Source organism: Hippoglossus hippoglossus, chromosome 12 (genome assembly GCF_009819705.1).
Source record: "Hippoglossus hippoglossus isolate fHipHip1 chromosome 12, fHipHip1.pri, whole genome shotgun sequence".
Classification (NCBI taxonomy): Eukaryota; Metazoa; Chordata; class Actinopteri; order Pleuronectiformes; family Pleuronectidae; genus Hippoglossus; species Hippoglossus hippoglossus.
In genome coordinates, this window is record NC_047162.1 from 8,865,759 (window position 1) to 8,887,834 (window position 22,076).

General features: G+C 41.4%; 1 protein-coding gene across 2 annotated transcripts in view; it reads left to right on the forward strand.

Moving 5' to 3' along the window:
* The window catches only part of dym (dymeclin), a 48,380-nt gene that overhangs the window by 17,446 nt on the left and 8,858 nt on the right, over positions 1-22,076 (forward strand). For both annotated transcript variants that reach the window (XM_034602347.1, XM_034602348.1), the window contains exons 10-16: positions 89-267; positions 1,668-1,793; positions 1,941-2,054; positions 3,044-3,138; positions 7,181-7,280; positions 18,370-18,552; positions 20,716-20,829. In XM_034602347.1, coding sequence (XP_034458238.1) covers positions 89-267; positions 1,668-1,793; positions 1,941-2,054; positions 3,044-3,138; positions 7,181-7,280; positions 18,370-18,552; positions 20,716-20,829 — 911 coding nt within the window. The remainder of the gene's footprint in view (positions 1-88; positions 268-1,667; positions 1,794-1,940; positions 2,055-3,043; positions 3,139-7,180; positions 7,281-18,369; positions 18,553-20,715; positions 20,830-22,076) is intronic.

Here is a 22,076-nt window from a genome sequence, read left to right on the forward strand (position 1 = left end):
TATTTACTGGAGACCCACTGATATACTTGTTAAAAATTGTCATATGTCATCTTCCTGAGTGTTATATATTTTTCCTCTGCCCGTGTAGACACATCATCGCTGCCCGTGGAGCCACCTCACACTTTCCAAATCAATTTCAACAGTCTGTACACAGCGCTGTGTGAACAGCAGCGCTCCGATCAGGCCACGTTACTGCTGTACACCCTGCTTCACCAGAACGCCAACATGAGGACATACATGCTCTCCAGAACGGACATGGACAATCTGGTGGGTAGAACGGGAATGTAGACTTTAATTTTGATTGTGTTCATTTACAGAGCGTGGTGCACACAGCCATGCATATTCATTATTCCAATCTACATCTGACTTTTCTAGCAAAGTGGAAGCAAAGAAAGAATCCAAGCGTGATTGGTCAATCCCCAACAAAAACACATTATGCAGCTCTTCCTTACACACATGCATATGGCCATGAAATTATTTCATCTCGGGCCAATGCTATGGCTCAGTAAACACACAGGATGTATGCAGTGGCAGCTGGTGCTATTCTGTCCATGTGGGACTGTGCCAGTTATTCCTTATAGCGGAGCGAATGTACTGAGGCAATAAGTGAGCGAAAATCAATCTATAGCACAGCATGTCAGATGGTTTTATATATAGCACAAGTATGGTGGACCATCACAAATGAGGCTGTTTGACTGACACCGTATAACCCAATAATTTGGTCTTATTGCAGAGGAAGAGGGAGTAGCAGTTAAAATAGTGCGCACAGATACGTTTGGCCGATATTTTAGCAACAGAAAACCACAATTTTGCAATAATGGCTCCACATGTGCAGGCAATGACCTTAATTAACAGTCACATTTTACACTGTAGGTCTATTAAAATCCTTTACTTCTGATATCACTGTGACCTTTCTGTGTTATTCAATATTTATGGCTGCTATAATAAAATACCATCATTAGCTGATCTAGCTTGAGCTTATTATGTAGGGGGGCTACTAATGAGTCTTGCTACTTTCTCTGCGCCGAACAATAAAGCACTGCTGCACGACAGCATAATGAGCTAACACTCAAACTGTGTGAGCCCACTGCTCACCATGCTAACTACTTTCACTCTGACTGTGTGCTTCTGTCTGTTCTGCTTACCTCTTATATCTAGCATGTCTCCACCTATAGCATTATGATCCATAATTCAGGAGCGTCAAAAAACATGTAAGGATGTAAATCTCGACTTCGCAACTACCGTCTGCTCTGCTGCTTTTTTGTCTTATATGAGTTGGTGCTATGTTAGCACCACAGGTGGGTTAATTAGATTTTATGCAGTACGGACCCTATGATCCGTAGAATAGGTTTTTATCATTCATATTCATCAGTTGCAAAAACAGATGTTCACATTTCCGTCCACTGTTGGTGGTGCAGTTTATCCACTCATGTTGTTTTCTTGTTTCTTTGCTCACAAATTGCCAGAACATTTGCAAATTCTCATCGTAGTCACCAAAATCCAAAAATAAGAGAGCAGCGGTTGATTAGTAGTAAATACAAAATTAAAAAACAAGAAAGTGCTGTTGATTTAACCCTAACCCAACATCCAAATGGTTAACAAGGATTTTGATGAAAGTCACCTACACATACAGTATGCTCTAATCTTCTTCCTCCTCTTCCTCTCAGGTGTTGCCCATCCTTGAGATCCTTTACCACGTAGAGGAAAGAAACTCTCATCATGTCTACATGGCCCTCATTATTCTCCTCATTCTCACTGAAGACGATGCCTTCAATCGTTCCATCCATGAGGTGGTGGGTAGACACACACACAAGTGATACACACACAAGTTATACACACACCGGTCAGGTTTCAGGAATTGCCACAGAAAACTTCCATTACCTGCACTTGTTGGGATTATAGTACATGTTTCCTCATTCCTGTCTCAATTCTGGTTTCAGGTATTGAAGAGCGTCTCATGGTACACAGAGAGGTCATTGACGGATATCTCTCTTGGCAGTTTGCTCATCCTGGTGGTTATCCGCACCATCCAGTTTAACATGACCCGGACAAGGGTAAGATAAACATGTATTCGTGCACACTCGGAAACATGACATGTAATCAGAAATCAATCAGCTGTAGACACATTTTGTGACTGTATATAAAGATGGACAACACGACAACTCAACAAAAGTGAAGCTAAAATATTTCCATCATGCCCTGGTGGTCATAAACACTGCCTCCTCCATGTTCGCAGATGGAACATGGGCCAAACCAGTCCATGCCAAAAAAGATTTCCCATGAAGATTTTTGTCATTTTAAGTAATTGTTATAAAACTGCTGTAAGGTCAAGTGTTTGTTTTTAATTACCTCTGCTAAGAAGGTTATGGTTTCATTTGCGTTTAGATTTTGTTAGTTCGCAAGTTTACGCAAAAACTGCTGAACCTATTTCCACAGAATTGTGTGGAGGAGTGGGACCTTATCCAAAGAAGAACATGGAGAGGATCCGTATAAATGGGTGGATTTTGTTTTCACTTTCTTTAACATGGCGAGATAGGGAATTAGCCTTGACAGAATTAGGTGCCCAGCTAGTTTCATCTGTTTGTTTATTGGTAGGACGATTACGCACAAATGATCAATCTGATTTCCATGAAATTTGGGGAGGGGTGGGACATGAGCCAAAGAACAACCCAAAGAGGTATGCGCTCTCCAAGCCCCCTTAAAACAGGCTGAGACGTCATGATTGACAGCTAAGATTGACTCATGATTGATAAGGCGGGTGTATCGGCAGGACCATGATACTGTGGCTCCACTCTCCAATCACCACTGTGCAGACCCTGGCTCCAAATGATGTCATCCCTCCAAGATGGCATTGCCACTATCTGGAATATTTTGACTTAGTTTTTGTACAGTGGAAGGAAGAAGATACGTCTTGTCCCTCTTGGTATACATTGATCCAAATAGTGATGTAATCCATTCATGAACTCTAAAGAATGGAAAAAAACACAATTTCATCTAATAGTATCATCACTGTTGTGTGTATGTTTGTGTGCGTCTTTCCTAGGATAAATACCTCCATACCAACTGTCTGGCTGCCCTTGCCAACATGTCAGCCCAGTTTAGATGTCTGCACCAGTACGCTGCCCAGCGCATTATCAGGTGATGAACAAAAGATGATATATTAACAGTTCTTCTATCCATTCATTTCCCATACAGCCTTTTAAAGCTTTAATGTGGATCTTACCATCTTGTTCTAATAGATTCATTATCTGTGAGAATATTAAAAGTAGCTTTACATATAATGGCCAAGCTTATTTTTATCAAGTGTGGCCTGTCTGTATGTTCTCTGGTGGTTTAAATTAGCGTGTGAATCTTGACCTTTAGAAGTTTTACAGCCTGTTATATGGATGAAACCCTTAGTATATGTAATTTTTTATCATTATAACAATACAAATGGTAATATTATACATTTAGGAACCATTAATGGATAAAATAATGATAAAAGAATGTCTACTCAATGCACTGAATTAAAGGCATGTCAGATGAAAATACTCCATTACGTTCATGAAAATCATGTATATTATTTCATAATTAATGAAAAACATTGTATAGCAATGTTTGATCTGGTGTATTTTGTTGTATTAATGATTTGAATACAACCACAGATTTAAAAGAAATAGCTACCACTTTATAAATCACACATCAGCACATTTTTATTGGCTCACATTAAACATTGTCTTACGAATATTAAATGTGCTGAGTTTGCTTCTTTTCTGGCTGAGAAAGAGAAGAGAGTCGAACTAAAAGACAAATCTGCATTTCAGAGAGAGAATCTGGATGCTCACCCTATTAAAAAAAACCTTATATATATATATTACGGTTAAAATGGTAAAAAGCAGCCCCCTGTCAAAGTGTGCCTAAGACCTTCCTCAGCACATGTATGTGATTAAGGTCTGTTTAAACCACAGGACACAATGTGTTGACGATATGACATTGTAGTTTTATAGACTAAAATCAACAGCATCAGTAAGCGTGTAACACTGTCAGACAGGGTGTATTCCACCTTTATTAATTACTGCTTTATGTAAGCTGGAGGCCTCGGAACAATCATCTGCACCAGATTTAAATAAAAGCGTCCGTGTGAGTCAAGCAAAGACGCCAATGGAGAGACAGAAAACAAAAGGAACGGAAAGTCTAATTCACACAAACGCGCTCTTTTGTTTTTGTGATTCATGTTGACTCAGCAGAAAATATTTATCATTGCAGTAACTTGAGAGTCTACGGCAGAAAAGACTAAGGAATGAAATATTGAGAGAGGTGTGTCTGTGTAGAAAATAACATTATGTAACACGAGGGAACGGAGGGAAAGGGTTTGGCCCACAAGGACACGGAAAACTTGAGAGGACAAGGTCCAAATCACAAACACGTGCGCAAATACACACACACACACACACACACACACACACACACACACACACACACACACACACACACACACACACACACACACACACAGAGACACACACACACACACAGAGACAGACATCAACACACGCACATCAAGTCATTCGTGTCTGTTTGTTAACTCCAGTCACAGGGGGAGAGGAATGTTTCCTTCCCTGACAGCGCGCACACGTTCGCGCACACTCAAGGATCCTCTTATCTCCCCGCCCATGTCTCTCTCCATATCTGTGACTCTCCAGTGTTTTGAGTCAGAGAGGAACGCCGTCTGTGAACGTGTACATGTCCGTCCTGTGGTGATGTAGAGCAAACCGTCTCCATGTCTGACTATAATGATAATGATGATGATGATGATGACTATGATGGCCTGGGCTGGGTTAAACCGACTGGCTGGCTGCTAGATAAAGGGAAATTTCCTGGCAGGAATTTCCACATGGCAGCCAGACACGGCTGAACTCTTCTCCTTAATTGACTCTAAGAGAGTCATGGCTGGAGCTGTTTATTTACAAGCAGCACTGGGTTGAGCTGCCCCAACTACTGCCCATCATATTTCCTTGTTATTGTCTATTCATCATTTCTCTCTATCTATTCCCTTTTGGCCACAATTTGACACAAATATAAGTCTGTATTGAAAAAGAGAAGTTGTGATAAAGGAAGGTTTAAACATATTTTATAGTATCTGCTTTTACTTGCTGCACCTCACCATCAAATGCCTCCACTCCACCAGAAAGCCCCAAACAAATAGCTGGGGTGCTGCAATTATTGCAATGTGGCTTGAGATCAGGTGGGGGACCTGTTGCACATTTTACTACCAAAGTTTCAGTTTAATAATTCTCTTAAAACTTGAGCATCGGGCTGCACAATTGATCATATTGAAATCTTGATCTCGATTCACACCCATACGCAAATTAATTTGTAATTGACAACGATTCTGCATTTAATTTGGTTTAAATAGTCAACCAGTGACATCTCAGAGTAACCCCACGTGATGCAGATCAGCACAAATGCAGCAGTGGAATAGAGCAAGAGAAAAATGGAGAAACGTTTGTGCTAAGGACAAAGGTGCCCCGTAAATGCCAGCTTGAGAGCTCTTGCTGCAGCTTCAGGTTTGGTTCCAACCTGGCCCCATTTCATGCTTACTGTCATACCAAACCCAGATGAAGGTGGCGACAACCAGATAACCAAACCCACTGTGCTCGTACTGAAAAAAGGTTCCCATTCTTTGGTGTGGAGGTTTTTTGGGATTCAGACAAGACGATGAAAGTCAAAACCACGTACATTGCAAGCTGTGTTTTGCCAGCACCACCACAGGTTAACACCACAGATTTATATAATCACCTTAAAAGTCACCACAAAGTGCTATATGACAAAGCTGTAAAGGCCAAGAAAATGTCAGGAGAAAATCTCATCCGCCCTGACAGCACAATAGACCAGGAGCGATCATATTTTTTGTTTTGTGGTCTATGAGTGAAACAAATATTTAGCTATTGAATAAAAAAAATCCAGGCAAGAAAATTGCGATTCTCATTTTTCCAGACTCCAGTGCAGCCGTACATAATCTAATCCTTAAAATGAAAATGCAAAAATATATCATACAAATAATCCTATTTTAAAGAAGGACACGTGACCACCCAGTGTGTGCGTCCACTATTCAGAAAAACTGAATCTTTTGGACAGGTGAAGACAGACCACCTATACGTTGACCATGTCTGTCATGATCTCAGCCTTATAACTGATTTTGGGATTAGGCCGGCGGTTTGTAAATCCTCCCGGGTCGCCGCTTCCTATCCATGTCCTTCACTGCCTTGACATAAATGGGAGGATGTGACAGAGCAACTAGTCAAAGTGCGTTATTGTGGGCAGGGGTCCCAGGTGGGGCTCCCTTGGTGGTCTCTCGTTTGAATCTGACTAGATACTACAACAGGTCCTATTAAGTAGATGTGGCTCCTTTGACATGAGGTCTCTAGATAACAGGTAGACCTCCATGTCGCTGCTCAGATACCTCCATCCACCTATCATTCGGCCAATTAGCCTGGATAAAGAACGCTGAGAGATGTTGTGCGTTTGTGTGTGCGTGTGTTTTTCAGTGCTGACAGATGGACAGGTGTTGCTCTAAGGGACTTTGAGTTGAGATCTTTGTGCGTTTAAGGCTCCTTTAGCCCTTCGCTGTCATTGAATTTAATTTATTTTTCGATTTTGTTCCTTGATTAACACACAAATTAAACATTTAACACCCTTGGGGGCTCATAGAGGGATTATTAAAAAGTAGTAATTAAAACAGAAGGTCATTAATGAGTTTAATAACAGTTTATGATAAATAGGGTGGTCAAAAAAGCGGGGAAAAATTGTTTTATACAACCAATATTTTCGAACATTTTTAAAGGTTTCGTTGGAGTTAAACGATTCCAGATGATAGTCTTGACCTGTGGCTAAATAAAAGCCAGGTTAGAGAAAGAGTTGTGATTGTAAATTGGTGGTAAATTAAGCATAATCTATTTTGACACATAATTTTCATGATAATTTCGTTATTCCAGATCTCTAATAGTAATGTGTCTAAAACTGAGGCTTCCCACTTCAGTTGAGTACAATTTAATTATTTACAGCACATTAATTAGTGGTCTGCATGGACAGTATGATGACTTTGTATTTGGGTTATTTTGACTTCATAGATGTGTATCATCCATAGTCAATGTTGCTCTGACTCTATTTTGCCTTCTCTGTCTTTGTCTCTCTCCTGCAGTTTATTTGCTTTGCTTTCCAAAAAGCACAACAAGGTTCTGGAGCAGGCAACACAGAGTCTTCGAGGCAGACAGGCAGACAACACAGCCTTGCCCGACTATGTGAGTAACACACAGACACACAGACACACAGACACACACACACACACACACACACACACACACACACACACACACACACACACACACCCTGTCTACTCTCAGTTTGTTAGTGGTTACCAAATTATGTCTACTTGGGTGAGGACCAATAATTGTTGAAAGTCTTGTGAGATTACATGAATTTGCCCATAACGCTGCATGAAATTTGATTTTGATATTGTCAAGTTTAGGAATTTCATTTATCTATTACATTCATTTTCAAATAGTCATGTATATATAGTAGCCAAAGCCCAAATGTTTGTGTTTAGCAAGCTAATATGACAGTCAAGTCAATTGTTGTTAACTGTCATCATTAAAAAGCGAATAATGTACTTCCCAAAATATTAAACTGTCCGTTAAAAATGATCCGTTCAGTCTGATAAATGGTCGACGTAACCCAAACTATTTTACTCGAACAAGGCACAATTAATAATGATGGCATTTAAAGTTGAAGCTGTAACAAGCAAAATTATCTGTATTTTCTTTTTGTCTATGGCAAAAGATAACATTTTACATTTCAAGTTATATTGACTTGTTCATCTTTCATTTGAGAATGTAGTTTTTAAATTTAATGCTGGAGTTTACCGAATGTAAGTGCTGCACACCCACTGTCAAGTGGCAGTGCAGCTTCGTCTACACTAGCCCTTTGTCTTTTTTCTCATTACTTTCATGGTTCACATACACACACACACACACACACACATAATTTGCATTGAAATAGTTTCCACTTCTAGACTAATATTTGATGAAACTATTGAGCGTTTGCAAAACCGAACGTTCAAATCAGCCATTCGCAGCGGAACCACGGTAATATTGAAATGTCTCTGAAATATCTGTATTAATCTGAAATTGAAATCTTAACAGCACAGCAGCAGTAATGTGCTGGGAAAAGTGTCTGAGCTCAGACCAATAAGTTATTGGGCATGTTGTTTCAATAATGACTAGATATGGATCTTAGTAACAGCCACATCTGAGCAGTGGGTGCACTGTGTTGACTGTTGACTATATATAATTGTTGATATTTGTTTTCAGGCACCTCTGCCCTCAGGTTTGTCTGTCTACGTCTCAGTCTGGCTGTCTCATTAGATTTGCATGGTTCTAGATAAGTGTGTGTGCGTGTGTGTGCGTGTGTGTGTTTGGGGGTTAGGAGGTCCCCATAGATGCCCTTAGGTGTTGGGGAAACAAGAGCGTATTTGAATGCTCCTTCAGCCATGTAGTGACTGTCTGATGTAGCCCTACGAACAGACATCAATGTAAACACAAACACTCATCAAAACATATAAAATGCAGTTATCCAGCTTTGTTTTTATGCTTGCTACCTTCAGGGCTTATTTTAATGTTCTGTTTTATTTAGACACTTTCATATACACATTATATATGACTATAAATGGAAGACGGGCTGCTTTACCATGATTAAATCTTCTCTTTTCAAGATTTCACTTCAGCCAGCCGTTCCCATGAGAGTCCACAGTGTTTTTAACAGTAGTGACTAATATAATGAGACAAATTCATTGCGCGAGGTCAAAGTGTGAGGTCGCCTGCATAACAACGTTTTCGCTTTTGAAAATGATTCATTGTGCCGCTCAAGGGCACAAGGCACATTTCTAGTACAATTCTTTCATGAGAATTTTATATTGAAGTTCTTTTTCCTATAATAGCCTCTGACATCTAGTCTGGGTCATAGACTTTAAAGACAGTGCTGGTCAACATTTTTGATACAGTTATCCTTGAGCTTAGACTATACTAACTCAATGTGACATTGGTTCCCATGTCTACAAAGCTACTTCTAACAGCAGCGAGAAGTCAACGTTTAGCTTCTTTGACATCGCTTGATGAAAAGGAACATGCTGTGTTGTTTGCCCTCTGAGCATGTGGGCACACTCAGCCTCCTTAGGTTGTATATTCATTTTGATTATGTCTTGGACAGGAGTTGGTTTTGAGTGTGTTCTCACAGAAGTGCACAATTAGCTTTTCCCATGTGTTTGGTAGTAAACGTCTTGTTTTTAATCAGAGATGTTTTTCGGTGTTTGATAAGGTCTGTTGTGTTGTGCCGTTCAGCAGGAAGAGGACCTTCAAGTCTGGCCTCGATTCTGTCTGTTAATCAATTGTTGCCATTTGTTAGTTCCACTGATTGTGCGCAACTTGTCAGTCTGTGTGAAATCTTCCTCATTATATTATATTCTTATTATAATTATTAGCCATAGCAGCAGTGGCTTTATTGATGGCAGCAGCAGTCAGCTGGTCCACCACTCTGGTCATGACTGAAATATCCGAAGCTGCTTTCAGACATGTACTGAAGTCCCAGCATTTTCCTGAACATTTCTCGAGGGGTCATGTGCAAGAATGCAAATGTCAGTCCGCTCTGACATTTTCTGGAGAGCCTTTGATGATAGGGCCGATGTTGATATGATCCGAACAATAATACATGATTTCTGCAGCGGAATTTATACGTCATGTCCTGCCTCCAGCTCTTCTCAGGCACCAGCCGTCCCCTCAACATTTTCCTGTTGTTCTGAACGCATCTGACCAGGACAATCTCCTGCTGTGTTCTTCTAACGTGAAAGACAAACTCAAACTTTCATATCTGAAATCCTATTAACTAATTAGTAGATGCATATTCAGTTCATCTGGAACCAGGGAAAGTTCTGCATTTTCGTCCAGAAAAATAACCTAAAGATTAAAGTTTTGGAGAAAAAAAATTATATTACAAAATTTACAAAAATGTTTTTTCTGACGGTCTTTTCTCTCGATCATTTCATAAAAAGTCTGACAGAAACAACAGAACTGAGCAGTAACTTAAACATTAGACTGTTTGGATGGTAATGCTGTGTGACTATGAGATGAAACTCGATTTGCATATAGACTAAATTTTAAGCAAATATCTGGCTCATTTCAGTTGAGTAAAACATTTAATGCAGGATGGAACGTGAAACGTTATCTATGAGCTGGTCATTATTCTACCCTCCTTACCATCAGTATTAATCTTAAAGTCAAATTAACATAAAAAAGTTTGCATACCATTCTTATCTGACCAGTTTTAATGACCTTACATGGTGGCTAAGGTGTGTCAAGCTCTACTGTCTCATTTTGCCAACTCCCTTTTTTCCTCCTCTGTCTCTGGCCCTCCTTTCCTACTCCTGTAGCTGTGAATGAGGCCGTGTAATCGTAAACCACTTGCTCTGGTATTATTCACAAACCCGCATATTTACTTCGGAAGTTTTAAGGATCTATAGGGAGAGATGAAGAGTAGCCAAATGTGAGGAGAAAAAAGAGGAACAATAGAAAGAGGAGAAACTGGCAGTTGAGAGAGTGGGTGTAAGTGTGTTTTTTGTGACGGGGGCATCTGGAAACAATGTAATTTGGCTGCGTCTGGCTCTGGAGAGAGAACTAATGTTTGTTTAATGTGGGATTGTCCCGGACATGTAATTGCTCTCTTTACAAGGGAGAGACTGAGAGGAGGATATGAGAAAAGTCGTCCAGTGCTCGAAGCTGTGGGTCCATTCTGCTTATGTCTCCCTCTTTCTCTCTTTCTTTGTCTGCCTCTTGCTCTCTCTCTCTCCCTCTCTCTCTCTCTCTCATATATACACCACCCCCCTACTCCTGCATGTGTTTGTGCTGCTGTGTCTGGTTAGTGTCAGGGAGGAAAGAGTGAAGGGTTAGGGCCTCTTGAGCCCCCAGGGGACTGCCAGAGGCTTCCAGTCCAAGCAGGGCAGCTCTCAGGGGGCCTCACAGTTGCTCTCTGCAGCCTCTGCACCTTTGATTGCAGATGTTTCTTTTTTTTCTTGCCCTTTGAGATATGTGCAGTGACATGCACTATGTGCCTGTACACACTAACAAACATAAGAGAGAAGTTTGTGCAGTGTTGCCTTGCTTTGCATTGTGTGTCACTGTTTATGCTCCCAGCCAGTGGTAGTGGTGATGTTACTTCTCTGCCTCTTAGTCTGTTTACTCTTGCACATTTCTGGGAAGAGACTACAAGCACGCACACACACTTGCATGCACGCACACAAACGCACACCCAGAGCTAGAAGCATGTTGGACCACCCTGTCTATGTGTTTATGTGTGCTGGTTGAGTCACAATCTGTGATCTCTTTTTAATAGCCAGAGTAGACACATGCATTAACTTTGTAGCACCATTCGTCTTGTTTAGGGGAAAAGCAGAGCCCGAGGATGTATCAACAGATAATAAACATTATGCCTTCTGTTTATTATCTGGGCTTTCAGGAATTAGCCACTTTGTTATTAGGCTACAAAATTGTTTTGCAAGATCTTCAGTTTTCCATTTATGCAACTATAGCTCATAGATGACAAGACGTAGTGTTTCTGAACTCCATTACTGAACAGTCTTTATATACCTGGGTAATCAGAAAATATCAACACACGGCAGTGACATCACGTGCTTTTGAGATTCATCATGTGGCATCCACATGCCACATTGCTGAAATTGATCAGTTAGTTAATTCGAAGTAGCCTGCATCAAATAATAAATTAATTCAATTGGTTCCATGGCTTTGTGTATCATACATATGAATAGATTCATGTAGTTCCACATAGAGAGTAAAACTACACTAGGCCAGTAAATTGGTTAATCATATTAACTTATTGCTATGACAAAGTAGGTTTGTGGCTATGTAGAAACCAAATACTGTATAGAAAGATGGACGATAATGTCTTCAGTTCCTCTTGTACAAAAATGAAGCTAAAATATCCCAGCACTGATATTGAGTTTTAACATCATCTGAAGTGTAAAGTAATAAAAATAGCTGAATCACAAATGGGAACCTCATGTATTTTCAACTTATACATCTTATTATTACTTCCGCTGACTTCTCTTTGTTCATTTCATGTAATTCCACAGTGCTGATGGTGCCTCTGGGGAAACACCATGTGCCAGGACAGAGATCTCCCTTCATACTTGATTTACCTGAAAGTAGGAGGTTGATGTAGATTATAATACTGCCTTGCACATTGACCTTCTGTCATTTTATGCGAAAATACCCAGAGGGGAGAGATGCAGAGAAAAATGAAATTAAAGGGCGCCTATACATTTTACGTATAACAATTTCATGCCATCTTAGGCCTTCAATGAATTTTCCCCCAGTTGAAAGAATGCAGTTGTACAACATGAGGATTATAACAAGGTTATTATATCAGGCTTCTGTAACCCGATCTTGTTTGTCGATATAGTGAGCAGCAGTTTCGACATGGCGAACACGTATCTTGCACACTTTTCAATTATTTGCACACTGGAACCAAAGATGTCAAACAAATTATTCAAAAGTTTTTTACACATCAAATATACCTTGCTGTTACTATGGTCAGAGACACATTAGCCCAGCATGAAAAACAACAGCTTCCACATGATTTGAATGGGAGCACACCATCCCCGCAGTGGGGGGTGCCGACGCAAGAGGCTCCACTTGGTCTTTGATCCATCCAACTGTAAAAGCTTTGTGGATGCGCACGCTCCACATGCTGTTTGGCTATATAATTGGTCGATATGTGCAAGAGCATAATCATGGTAGATTATTTCAAAACATATTTGTCATTTCCTCACAATAGTCACAACAGCAGATAAAATGATGGTGGGTTTCAAGAGTATAGCAGAATACTCTAACCTGAGTAATTAACTGAGTAGTTATTCATCCTGGATTTCTTGAAGCATATTTCATCACCTTACCTTGCTTTTTATTTTAATACAGGACTGTTATTGGTCTGATCTTCATTCAAGGTGTTGTCAGTAACAAGCTCTTATAACTGAGGTTCAGGCTACATCCATACTGCTACGTTTATGTTTTCAAACCAAGACGATCTCTGTCCACACAAGCGTTTTGCTCCATATCAGTTTTAATCCCCGTCCATACCAACACGTCTGAAAACTTATATCACGTGACCGCTCACTGGGCATGCACGTGCTGGCGTACACAGGAATGGTTTGAATATTCGCTCGTCTCTTACACATGTGGGCAACTGTATCATTGTAAAATGTAGAATTTAACTGCACAACAGCTGTTAGCCAAGACAACAGGGTCAGCAGCGATTGTAATTGTTATACATGTTGGTCTCTACACTGGTAGCCGGGGATAATCCCTGTTGCTGTCTTATGGAAAGGGGTCATGTGATAGGAGCCTGATGAATCAGCGAAGGCTATATTGTGACCGATAAAGACCCAATCAGCAAGCGGTGTTTACGTCATCTTTTTCCAAGCATCTAAGATTCTGCCCATCCAGTCTAAAAAGCTGCCCTGGAGTTTTAAAGCTAAAACTTGGGGCGAGCAGCGTCTCCATTGTAGCAGCTCTAAACTCCTGAGTAGTCCATATCAGAGTTGACGCGTTTTCAAGCGAAATGTAGTATCGTGGATGTAGCCTTGGTAAAACAATAGCTTACGCTAAATAAATCAAACTGAATGTTTAAATAGAGTTAAAAGTCTTTGGTGGCCTTTATAAAGGTCGTTAACAGTGAATAGAATGATATATAATGAGGTGTAGCTTTACAAATTATACTAACCTTCGCTTTCGGCTCATGACACTTTTTATGTTGCTCATTATGTCATCCTGTCAGTCTCAACTTAAGTCTGTGTCCTTTGGGTTCTTCTCATTAAGGCAGTAACCTACTGAGAGCCGAGAGCTGCTTTACCTACTGACACCACACACACACACACACACACACACACACACATACACACACACACCGCTCCCTGTTTTTCCTCCATCATCTGTCGATATTTTTTCCCTCACCTGCCCAAACAGATAGCACACGACCCTGTTGTTAGTCTAGTTTTTTTTTTTACGCTGTCTCTCTGTATATCCGTCATCCTCTCCTCTGTCTCTGCGACTCTTTCTGTGTTTATTCTCGGGCAGTAGGAGTGCCACCTCTGCAGGCAGCAGGTGCTCTGGGGTCCTAATGATTGTCTGCTTCCAAATGGTAATCAGGGCCTCCCTGCTGTGCCGTGGTCTTTTCCAGATCGAGGCGCGGCAAAACAGAGCACAGCAGATCAATTAGCACTGCCCACCTTTTTTTTTTTTACCGGAGTGCTGTTGCAGCTGTTGGCATCATCTTTTTTTTAATTTATCGTTATCACTCCGCGACATCGCTGCGGTTTGGCCCTGCGGCCTCCCGCTGTTAGAAAAGTGGAGTGCTTATGTAAACAGATAATAAGTTGTCTGTCTGCAAATATGCTGGACTTCCCCTCGACACAGACAGTGATGCAGCGATTGTCCAACACAGTCTTTCCGAAACAGATTCTAGACGCAGACTGGCAGACTGTGCTGATGTGTTGCTGCTGTTGTTCTGGGGTGCAAACACTGTCTTTTGCCTCATTCTTTATGTGTATACGTGTACTAACAAAGGATGTGTTGTGAATGTGTGAGTCTATAGGGGAATAAGGCTGACCTGGGTACAATGCTCTACAAAATGGTGTGATTATGACATGGCCATGGTACCATAATGCAGGTCAGACAATGACCTATTTAAAAAATTCCCAAAAGACAGGACAGGCGGCTGCTGCTCAGCCAGTCTGACTCTCTCTCTCTGTCCATGTGTTTTGTCTTCCTCTTTTGGGGATTTTACTTTAATGAAACTTTATTTCTCTTTAAAATGCTGCTTTCCTTTGTTTCTACGTAAGCTGCTCCTCAATACTTCTCAGTTGTTTTGCTCTTGATGACATGTTTAGGTGTGGCTTTCTACTCTGTTTTTGTTTATGTATCTGTCTGTGTTTATCTCCATGCCCTTGTCTTAATATGTCTGGTTTGTCTGCCCTGCAACAGCCCTCACTGAGCAGCGGGGCCGGCCAGGGAATCACTAAGCTATTGGTTTAATGATGCCAGCTCCTACTTTACAGGGATTTACATGTCTGTGTCTCTAAACACCCAGTCCACACACACAAATACTTGCACAACAACATGCATGGTTATGATAGGATGGCTAGACCAACACTTAGACACAGATAGCGTAGTGCTGTCGCTGGCCTTCCCTTCTGCTGATTGCATCTGCAAGCTCTATAATTTCCCTTGTCAGACAGATAACAAGGGTCAACCGTACCTGCAGACATAACACATTTGTGCCCAGCATGCTGAAGAATTAGCAGCCGAATCAGACAGATGGAAAAGCTTACAAACGCACACTCACAGCTTCCTGCAAGGTTTGAGTAAATGGTGAAACAAGTAAAATGGGCCAGGATCATTGAGACTAATGACACAGCTCACGTCTGAGGCCTGTGTTTCCTTGGGTGGAGAGAGGACATTAAACAGTGGCGTGAGTGGTTGTGACTACGACAATGCAGGAGGCTTGAATGTAGCACATGACTGGAGGAGAAGGAGCAGAAGAGAGGAGGGAAGGAAAAAATTAGGAAGGCGATAGAGAGAGAGAGACAGAAGGAAAAGGCCCTAATGATCTCATACACACACATGTCAGGTGTTTTCTGGTCGTCTAGCGGATCCATTTATGGGGGAAAAACAAGTGTAAAGAACCGAGTGGGAAGTGGAAGAGGAGGAGCCAAGATATTTAAATCCTGTCTGGGTTTCAAGTAGACCATGGGCCTTTTAATCTCATCCACTTGTCAAACATACACACAGGGCCAGGCAGACGTCTAGCTAGCCTATTTTCATGTGACCTGAATTCCCCAGTGTGGCATTTTTTTCCCTGCCAGGCTAATCTCATTAAGTTGGGTGCAGAGCTAGAGAACAAACACACAAGGCATCCCTCACTCCTACTCTGCCCTCTTCTCCTCCTCCTTTTGTCTCCTCTTCATCGCCTTCACTTTTTCCATCAACCCCCCCTCCTCCCCATTGTCTTCTTCCTTACTTCCATTTTTGCTCTTGTCCTCCTTCCTCTACATCCTCTGCCGCCTCTTCCTCCCACTCACTTGTCTCCCATATCTGTCTCCTGCTTTCTGTCTAATTATGGCCTGCCACAGCAGAGGAGAATAGAGCAGGTCTAGCTAGGCGATGGAGTCGAACCTCTGGAGCCACCTCTGCTCCCAGACGCACAATCAATCTCTCATTATTGCCAGCTCACTCGCCTTCTACTTCGCTTCTATGCGTCTGCCAGCTTAAGCTCTGCACACCTTCATACGCCTGCCTGTGAAAATCAGCATAGTGCATTATTGCATATGTGACAAGCCCGATTCTTGGTCGACGCACAACAGATTACAGTTATTTACAACCGTCCCCATCCTGCAGCCTACTTTCAGGGGTTTTGATTGTGTGTGTTCACACACATGAGATTGTGCATATGGTTATTGTGTAGGTGCAGCACACACAAAAAAGGCCACACAGCGAGCAAAGTTATTTATAAGATAAGCGCCTTGTATCTGAAGCAGGGCACAGAAGATGGAATATAAAATGCTGCCACGTGCAGTTCTGTTACAGATGGTTCACCCAGATTGGAGGTGTAATCTCAGCTCTCACCAGGCGGCTGTTGTGAATCTAGTCTTAGCTGCAATAAGCAAATTCTTGGGCAAAACAGGTCATCGTTAGAACAATCATTTTTGTCATGAAAATAAATCATAGAAGAATACTCTGGCTGTAGAAATCATAAAGGCCTTTATTATCTCTAATGGAGGTTCCTAATAGTTTGTTTTTCCATAAGGCCAAAAAGATGTATGAATGATCTTTGTTTTACTTTCTAAGGTTTGAAATGTGTCTCACAGAGGGGAGTTTTTTTAACGAAAGCTTTACTGATTTATAGATCTATACATTGAAGAGTAAACTGGCTGACTCAGCACCTGACTCTTAAGTTTTTTTTTTACAGGGTTTAGACTTACAATACTTCCAGGGAATACACTTTCCTCCTTTCAAGACTAAAATGGAGCAGGATGTAACCCCAGAGGAAGTTACTGATCAGTCTAAGGCTTCCTGTTTAGCACAGATAAGGATTTAAGCTTCCGGACCAACCGGCTCATATTCATTTATTTTACTTTGGCAGTTGTGCATGATGTCTTTGCTGCTGTCACATAATGATCAATAGTCAAAGTCTGCATGTTCTTTTTAATAGGTGAAGACTGTATGTCTGATTTTTTTATTTTAATTTTTTTCAACAAAAAGATCATGGCTTTATTTCCTGAGAATTTCCTTCTCGAAAAAGTTCCCTCACCTGCCCAAACAAAGATGGCGCACGACCCTGTTGTTGGTCTACTTTTTACGCTGTCTAGGCTTACAGATACTTGAATGACACCACCAGAGCAGTATGGAGGCATGTTATGTTTATTTCTGCTGTTTCTTTACGTTTGAAGAAGTGGTCACCAATTACTTCAATTGTTTTTCGTTTACCCCTGAAAAGTGTTTTGTGAACTCAAACCACAAAACCCACCCTTCCATCAGTCACAAATTTTTATGTTGGGGTGATTTGAGCCCAGCCCACTATTTACTTGACCAGAACCATCAGAGACTCCAAAAAGTTACTATCCACTATCCAAAAAATACCATGTAAAATGACATGTTTTCATTTTTAAAATCAATGCTAAGCTAACCAGCTGCTTCATGTTTAACTTAAAGACTAGGGCAAAAGTGTTGCACTATTACCTTAACGAACCTTTGAGATGTGATCTTGAGGTCTCGTAACTGTCACACTCAGGCACTCAAGTTCCTGCCTTTCGCTTTGCAATATATTGGGTTCTTTTCTCAATAGTTGTATTCATGGATCTCATTGCTTTGTGTTTTGAATTGTGGCAACCCCTCTTTGTGTGAAGAACTTTGTAAATAACTCATCATGTCATCCACTCAACCCCCTGCGTCTTATTCTCCATCCTTCCTACACCTGTCTCTTCCCATTGTGTCACTTGTCACAAGTGACACTTGTCTTTCCCCCGAGACGAAACGTGCTGTGACATGTCCCGATCAGTGACTTAAGAGGTCACCTCTCTTCCCTCGGTAAGACCTTTGCTGAAAACTGAGTAACACTGTTTCTTCCTCCTTCTCTCCTCCCCATCTTCTCCTCCTCTTGGTTACCCCCTGCTGATCAATCTATCAGGAGGCAATCATTTAAAAACAGCATTATAAGTGAAACCACTGTTGTGGGAAACCAATTAACCTTTACATCCTCCCTCTCCCCCAGGCCCAGGACCTGAATGTGATTGAGGAGGTGATCCGCATGATGCTGGAAATCATCAACTCTTGCCTGTGCAACTCTCTCCACCACAACCCCAACCTGGTGTATGCGCTGCTCTACAAGAGGGAGCTCTTTGAGCAGTTCAGGATGCACCCCTCCTTCCAGGACATCATGCAGAACCTGGACACGGTCAGTCCCCTTCTTTTTCCTGGTACATAACCCAAATGTCAGTCAAGAAGTGAATTGAGAGGAGTTTGGTACCGGGAGAGCTTTGCATCAAGGCACTGGCTGATTTGTGGTAATTATTCAGCACATCAAGGTTATAGAGATCTTTTCCCCTTAATGTCCTCCCCATCTGCAGAAAGTTTCAAAAAGCCAGGCAGCCCTGGAACACATGCAAACTGCATCATTAACATAGAGTGTAGTTGGACTGTACAGCAATGCGAAGCTCCGTGAGCTTAACTGGTATTGATGAATTAATCAGTCCCCTTGTGTCGAGAGGCTCTGTGTCAAATATTCATTGAGAGTGTTTGGTGTATGGGGGGAGGAAGGGACGGAGCAAGAGAAAGCTGTCATTCATAGCTGTATTAGTCATGTTGAGGAGGAAAGGAAGCTTTGGTGTGTATGTATGAAGGATGGGGGCTGCTGCATGCGCTGCCATGGGCTTTGCTGTTATCCATAAGTATGAGGGAAGCATGCTAGCTAGAATCCCTCAGTTAAGTCAGTCTCCCTAAGGCTATTCTCCAAAGCCTTCCCCATGCTTGCAAATCCGTGTGTGTGAGCATGAGATTCAAGATGAGGGCCTGCTTTTTTGCTCCTCTAAATTAACCCCATATGGAAGGTCTTCAGAGTTAATGAAGAGATTAGTATTAGATAGATGTAGACACACACGCACACAATGTTCTTGCATGCTCTGGTGTATTTGAATTTTCTGGAGCAAACCGCAGAGCCCGGGCCGAGAAAACATTGCCCTATAGATGCATTTTTCCACTGTTGGTTTGACGAAAAAAAAAGAGCATTAAAAAGAATCAGTAATACCTAGAGTTTTTAATGATCAAATATCTAACATTTCTCCAGGGAAGAACCTAGCAAAAGAATTGCAAAATACAGTTTCCTTGATCTCTTGTTTAGCCTAAACCCAGAAGGCATCAGATAATTTGAGCTCCAGTGAAGTGCTTATTATAATAGGGAAGAAACATGCTCGAACCCTATGGTGAATTTGTCTTCTGAAATACTGCATGTGTGTCTTTGCTGAGTACGTAGCCTACAGGCATATTAGCCAAGCCTACTGTATGTTCACAGAACTCGTACAGTTTTATAACCATCTCTCAAATTTCATTCACTTTCTTTCAAATATTCTCATCCAATATTGTGATATAGTTGCTGTGTATTCTTTCATGTTTTGGTAGCATTTTCAGAGCAATGCACTGCTGCTAGGAAACATGACAACCAATGGATGCATCTTATTAGCTGTTGATGCAATTACAAAAAAAGTCTCAAGTCAAGGGGATCAAAAAGAGCTCGCTGCATAGATATAACAGAGATTTATGTGACTCTTGATGTTGTTAACATGGTGGAACACTAACATCGGTGTTACTACTTTCACAATTAAACCCTCTATATGTAGCGTGATGCCACTTTTTTTTCTAGCTGAGATATTGCTCCCGGTGTCATCATATTATAGGGTGTGGCTGCATCAGTGTGATAGCTCCAAACAGTGGGATTAAACAAGTCAAAGAGCTTCATGACGGAACTGGGACTTGATGTTAAACCTCAGTGAGATCAAGATGACATGAAATATGATGTATTTAGAAACAGGAACTGGATTTAATATTGAAAGATTTAAACTAGAGCCTGACCAAATATGGATTATTGAGGCCAATACTGATAACTCATGATTTATATTATAACAATGTTCTTTTATTGAAAGCTAAACACATATCTTAAACTAGAAGGGAGCACATTTAAATTCACTATATCCTGATTTGCATTTGGATCTGCACCAAATTGCACACATTCATAAATATTAATCCCCTAAACATGCTGGATTTTTGTTCATCATTTTCCCATAATGGGTAATAAAGGATTATTTAATTTGATCTAATCTTATATACGTCAATTATATTGGTTGTACAAAAAAAACAGTATGAGAAGTTGTGATTTTTAATGGGGTCTATGTACAGACCTTTTTCTTGACCGGCAACAGTTACCTCCTTAAGTGTTTCATTTATAATTGATGTTAATTAGTGGACTTGAGTGGTGCTGATAGGTGCATTTGTTGCTTTTGGACAGAACCAGACCAGAGTTTACTTCTGTGTTTTGATTGGCTTTTTCCTCTCATCTGACCATTAGGTGATTGGCTTCTTCAGTCAGCGTCTGGAGCAGGCAGGAAGTGACCTGTCAGTTGAGAGGGTTCAGGAGGTCATCATGAAAGGAGCCCAGGCCCTGCCCAGTGACAGACTGAAGGTAAGTCACTCACACTCACAGACCTGCATACATTTTGACTTCACAGTATGCTGGTACGTTTTGTCTGGTCTGTGCGGACGAGCGTCTATCCTGCAAGAGAAGAAGAGTTTGGCCAATCATCGTTCCAGATTCGCTCCCCTGGAAATGGCAATACAAGTTTCATAAAAAAAACAAAACATGAAGTCCTCTTGTTTGTGTTTTGAGGGAGAGATGTGTTGAGTGATATTTCTGACAACACAAAAGCCTTTTTCAGACATGGCCTGCGGGTAAAGTCCGGATAAATGGGTCCGGAGTTTCACACATGCACAACGCAGCGGGAGGTTCTCTGCACAGACGTGTTCACAACAGCAACAAATCCTCTGCATTATTCAGGCAAGAGGTGAAGCACCCGGATGCAGCAGGCAGACACAGGAAGTGATGTATTAATTCCTCTGTGGCGATCACGTGATCATGTTTACAGCACCCTGACAACGTCGTCAGCTCTTATCACCAAAAACTCTCTTGACATCTACGTCTTTGTCTTCTACTTGTAGGACACCACATTTTCAAGACAAGCGGATACAAGAGATATTTGTTTTCTTGATTTTTTTTAATTTTTGCGTCTTTCGCATGTTAAGAAAGGTCCGCAGAAACCACGGAGCCTCTCGCTCGTACATTTGCGTTCACACATGCACCCCTTCCTGAAAAATACGGAGGATCTGCTGAGTTCAGTGCATGTCTGAAAGCAGCTTAATAATAATATAGTAAAATAATACCCCCACCCACCCGTATTCCAAGACTTTCCTCAAGCTTGACTGGTCTGCACACACACTCACACTCTCACACACTGCAAAAGGACAGATGGGATGGCAGAGCATGGAGACGAGGAATCTTGAAAGATGATAGAATTGGGACATATTGGCTATCAAGATTCATTCAGAACCGAACAATGTGTTGTTAGCAGCTGCGAGGTACAGTGGATCGGTGCTGGGTAGGTGAAAAAAAAGCAAATTAGTTTAGTCTGGGCAGGTGAGAGAGCAGGAGAGGTATGTTATAGGTATATGGACTGAGGCGAGGGAAAGATGGAAAGAGCCATTGGGACGTGAGACAAAAGGCGAAAGCCCAGTTCTCATTAGCATTAATACCCATCTTCATTCCATCTCTGCTGGCCGGCTACACGCCAACATGTAATGACATTTCAAGGAGATGGGATAGGGGGCTATGGGGCACTTTGTCATGGGCACATAAGATCAGGAGGAGGGGGTGAG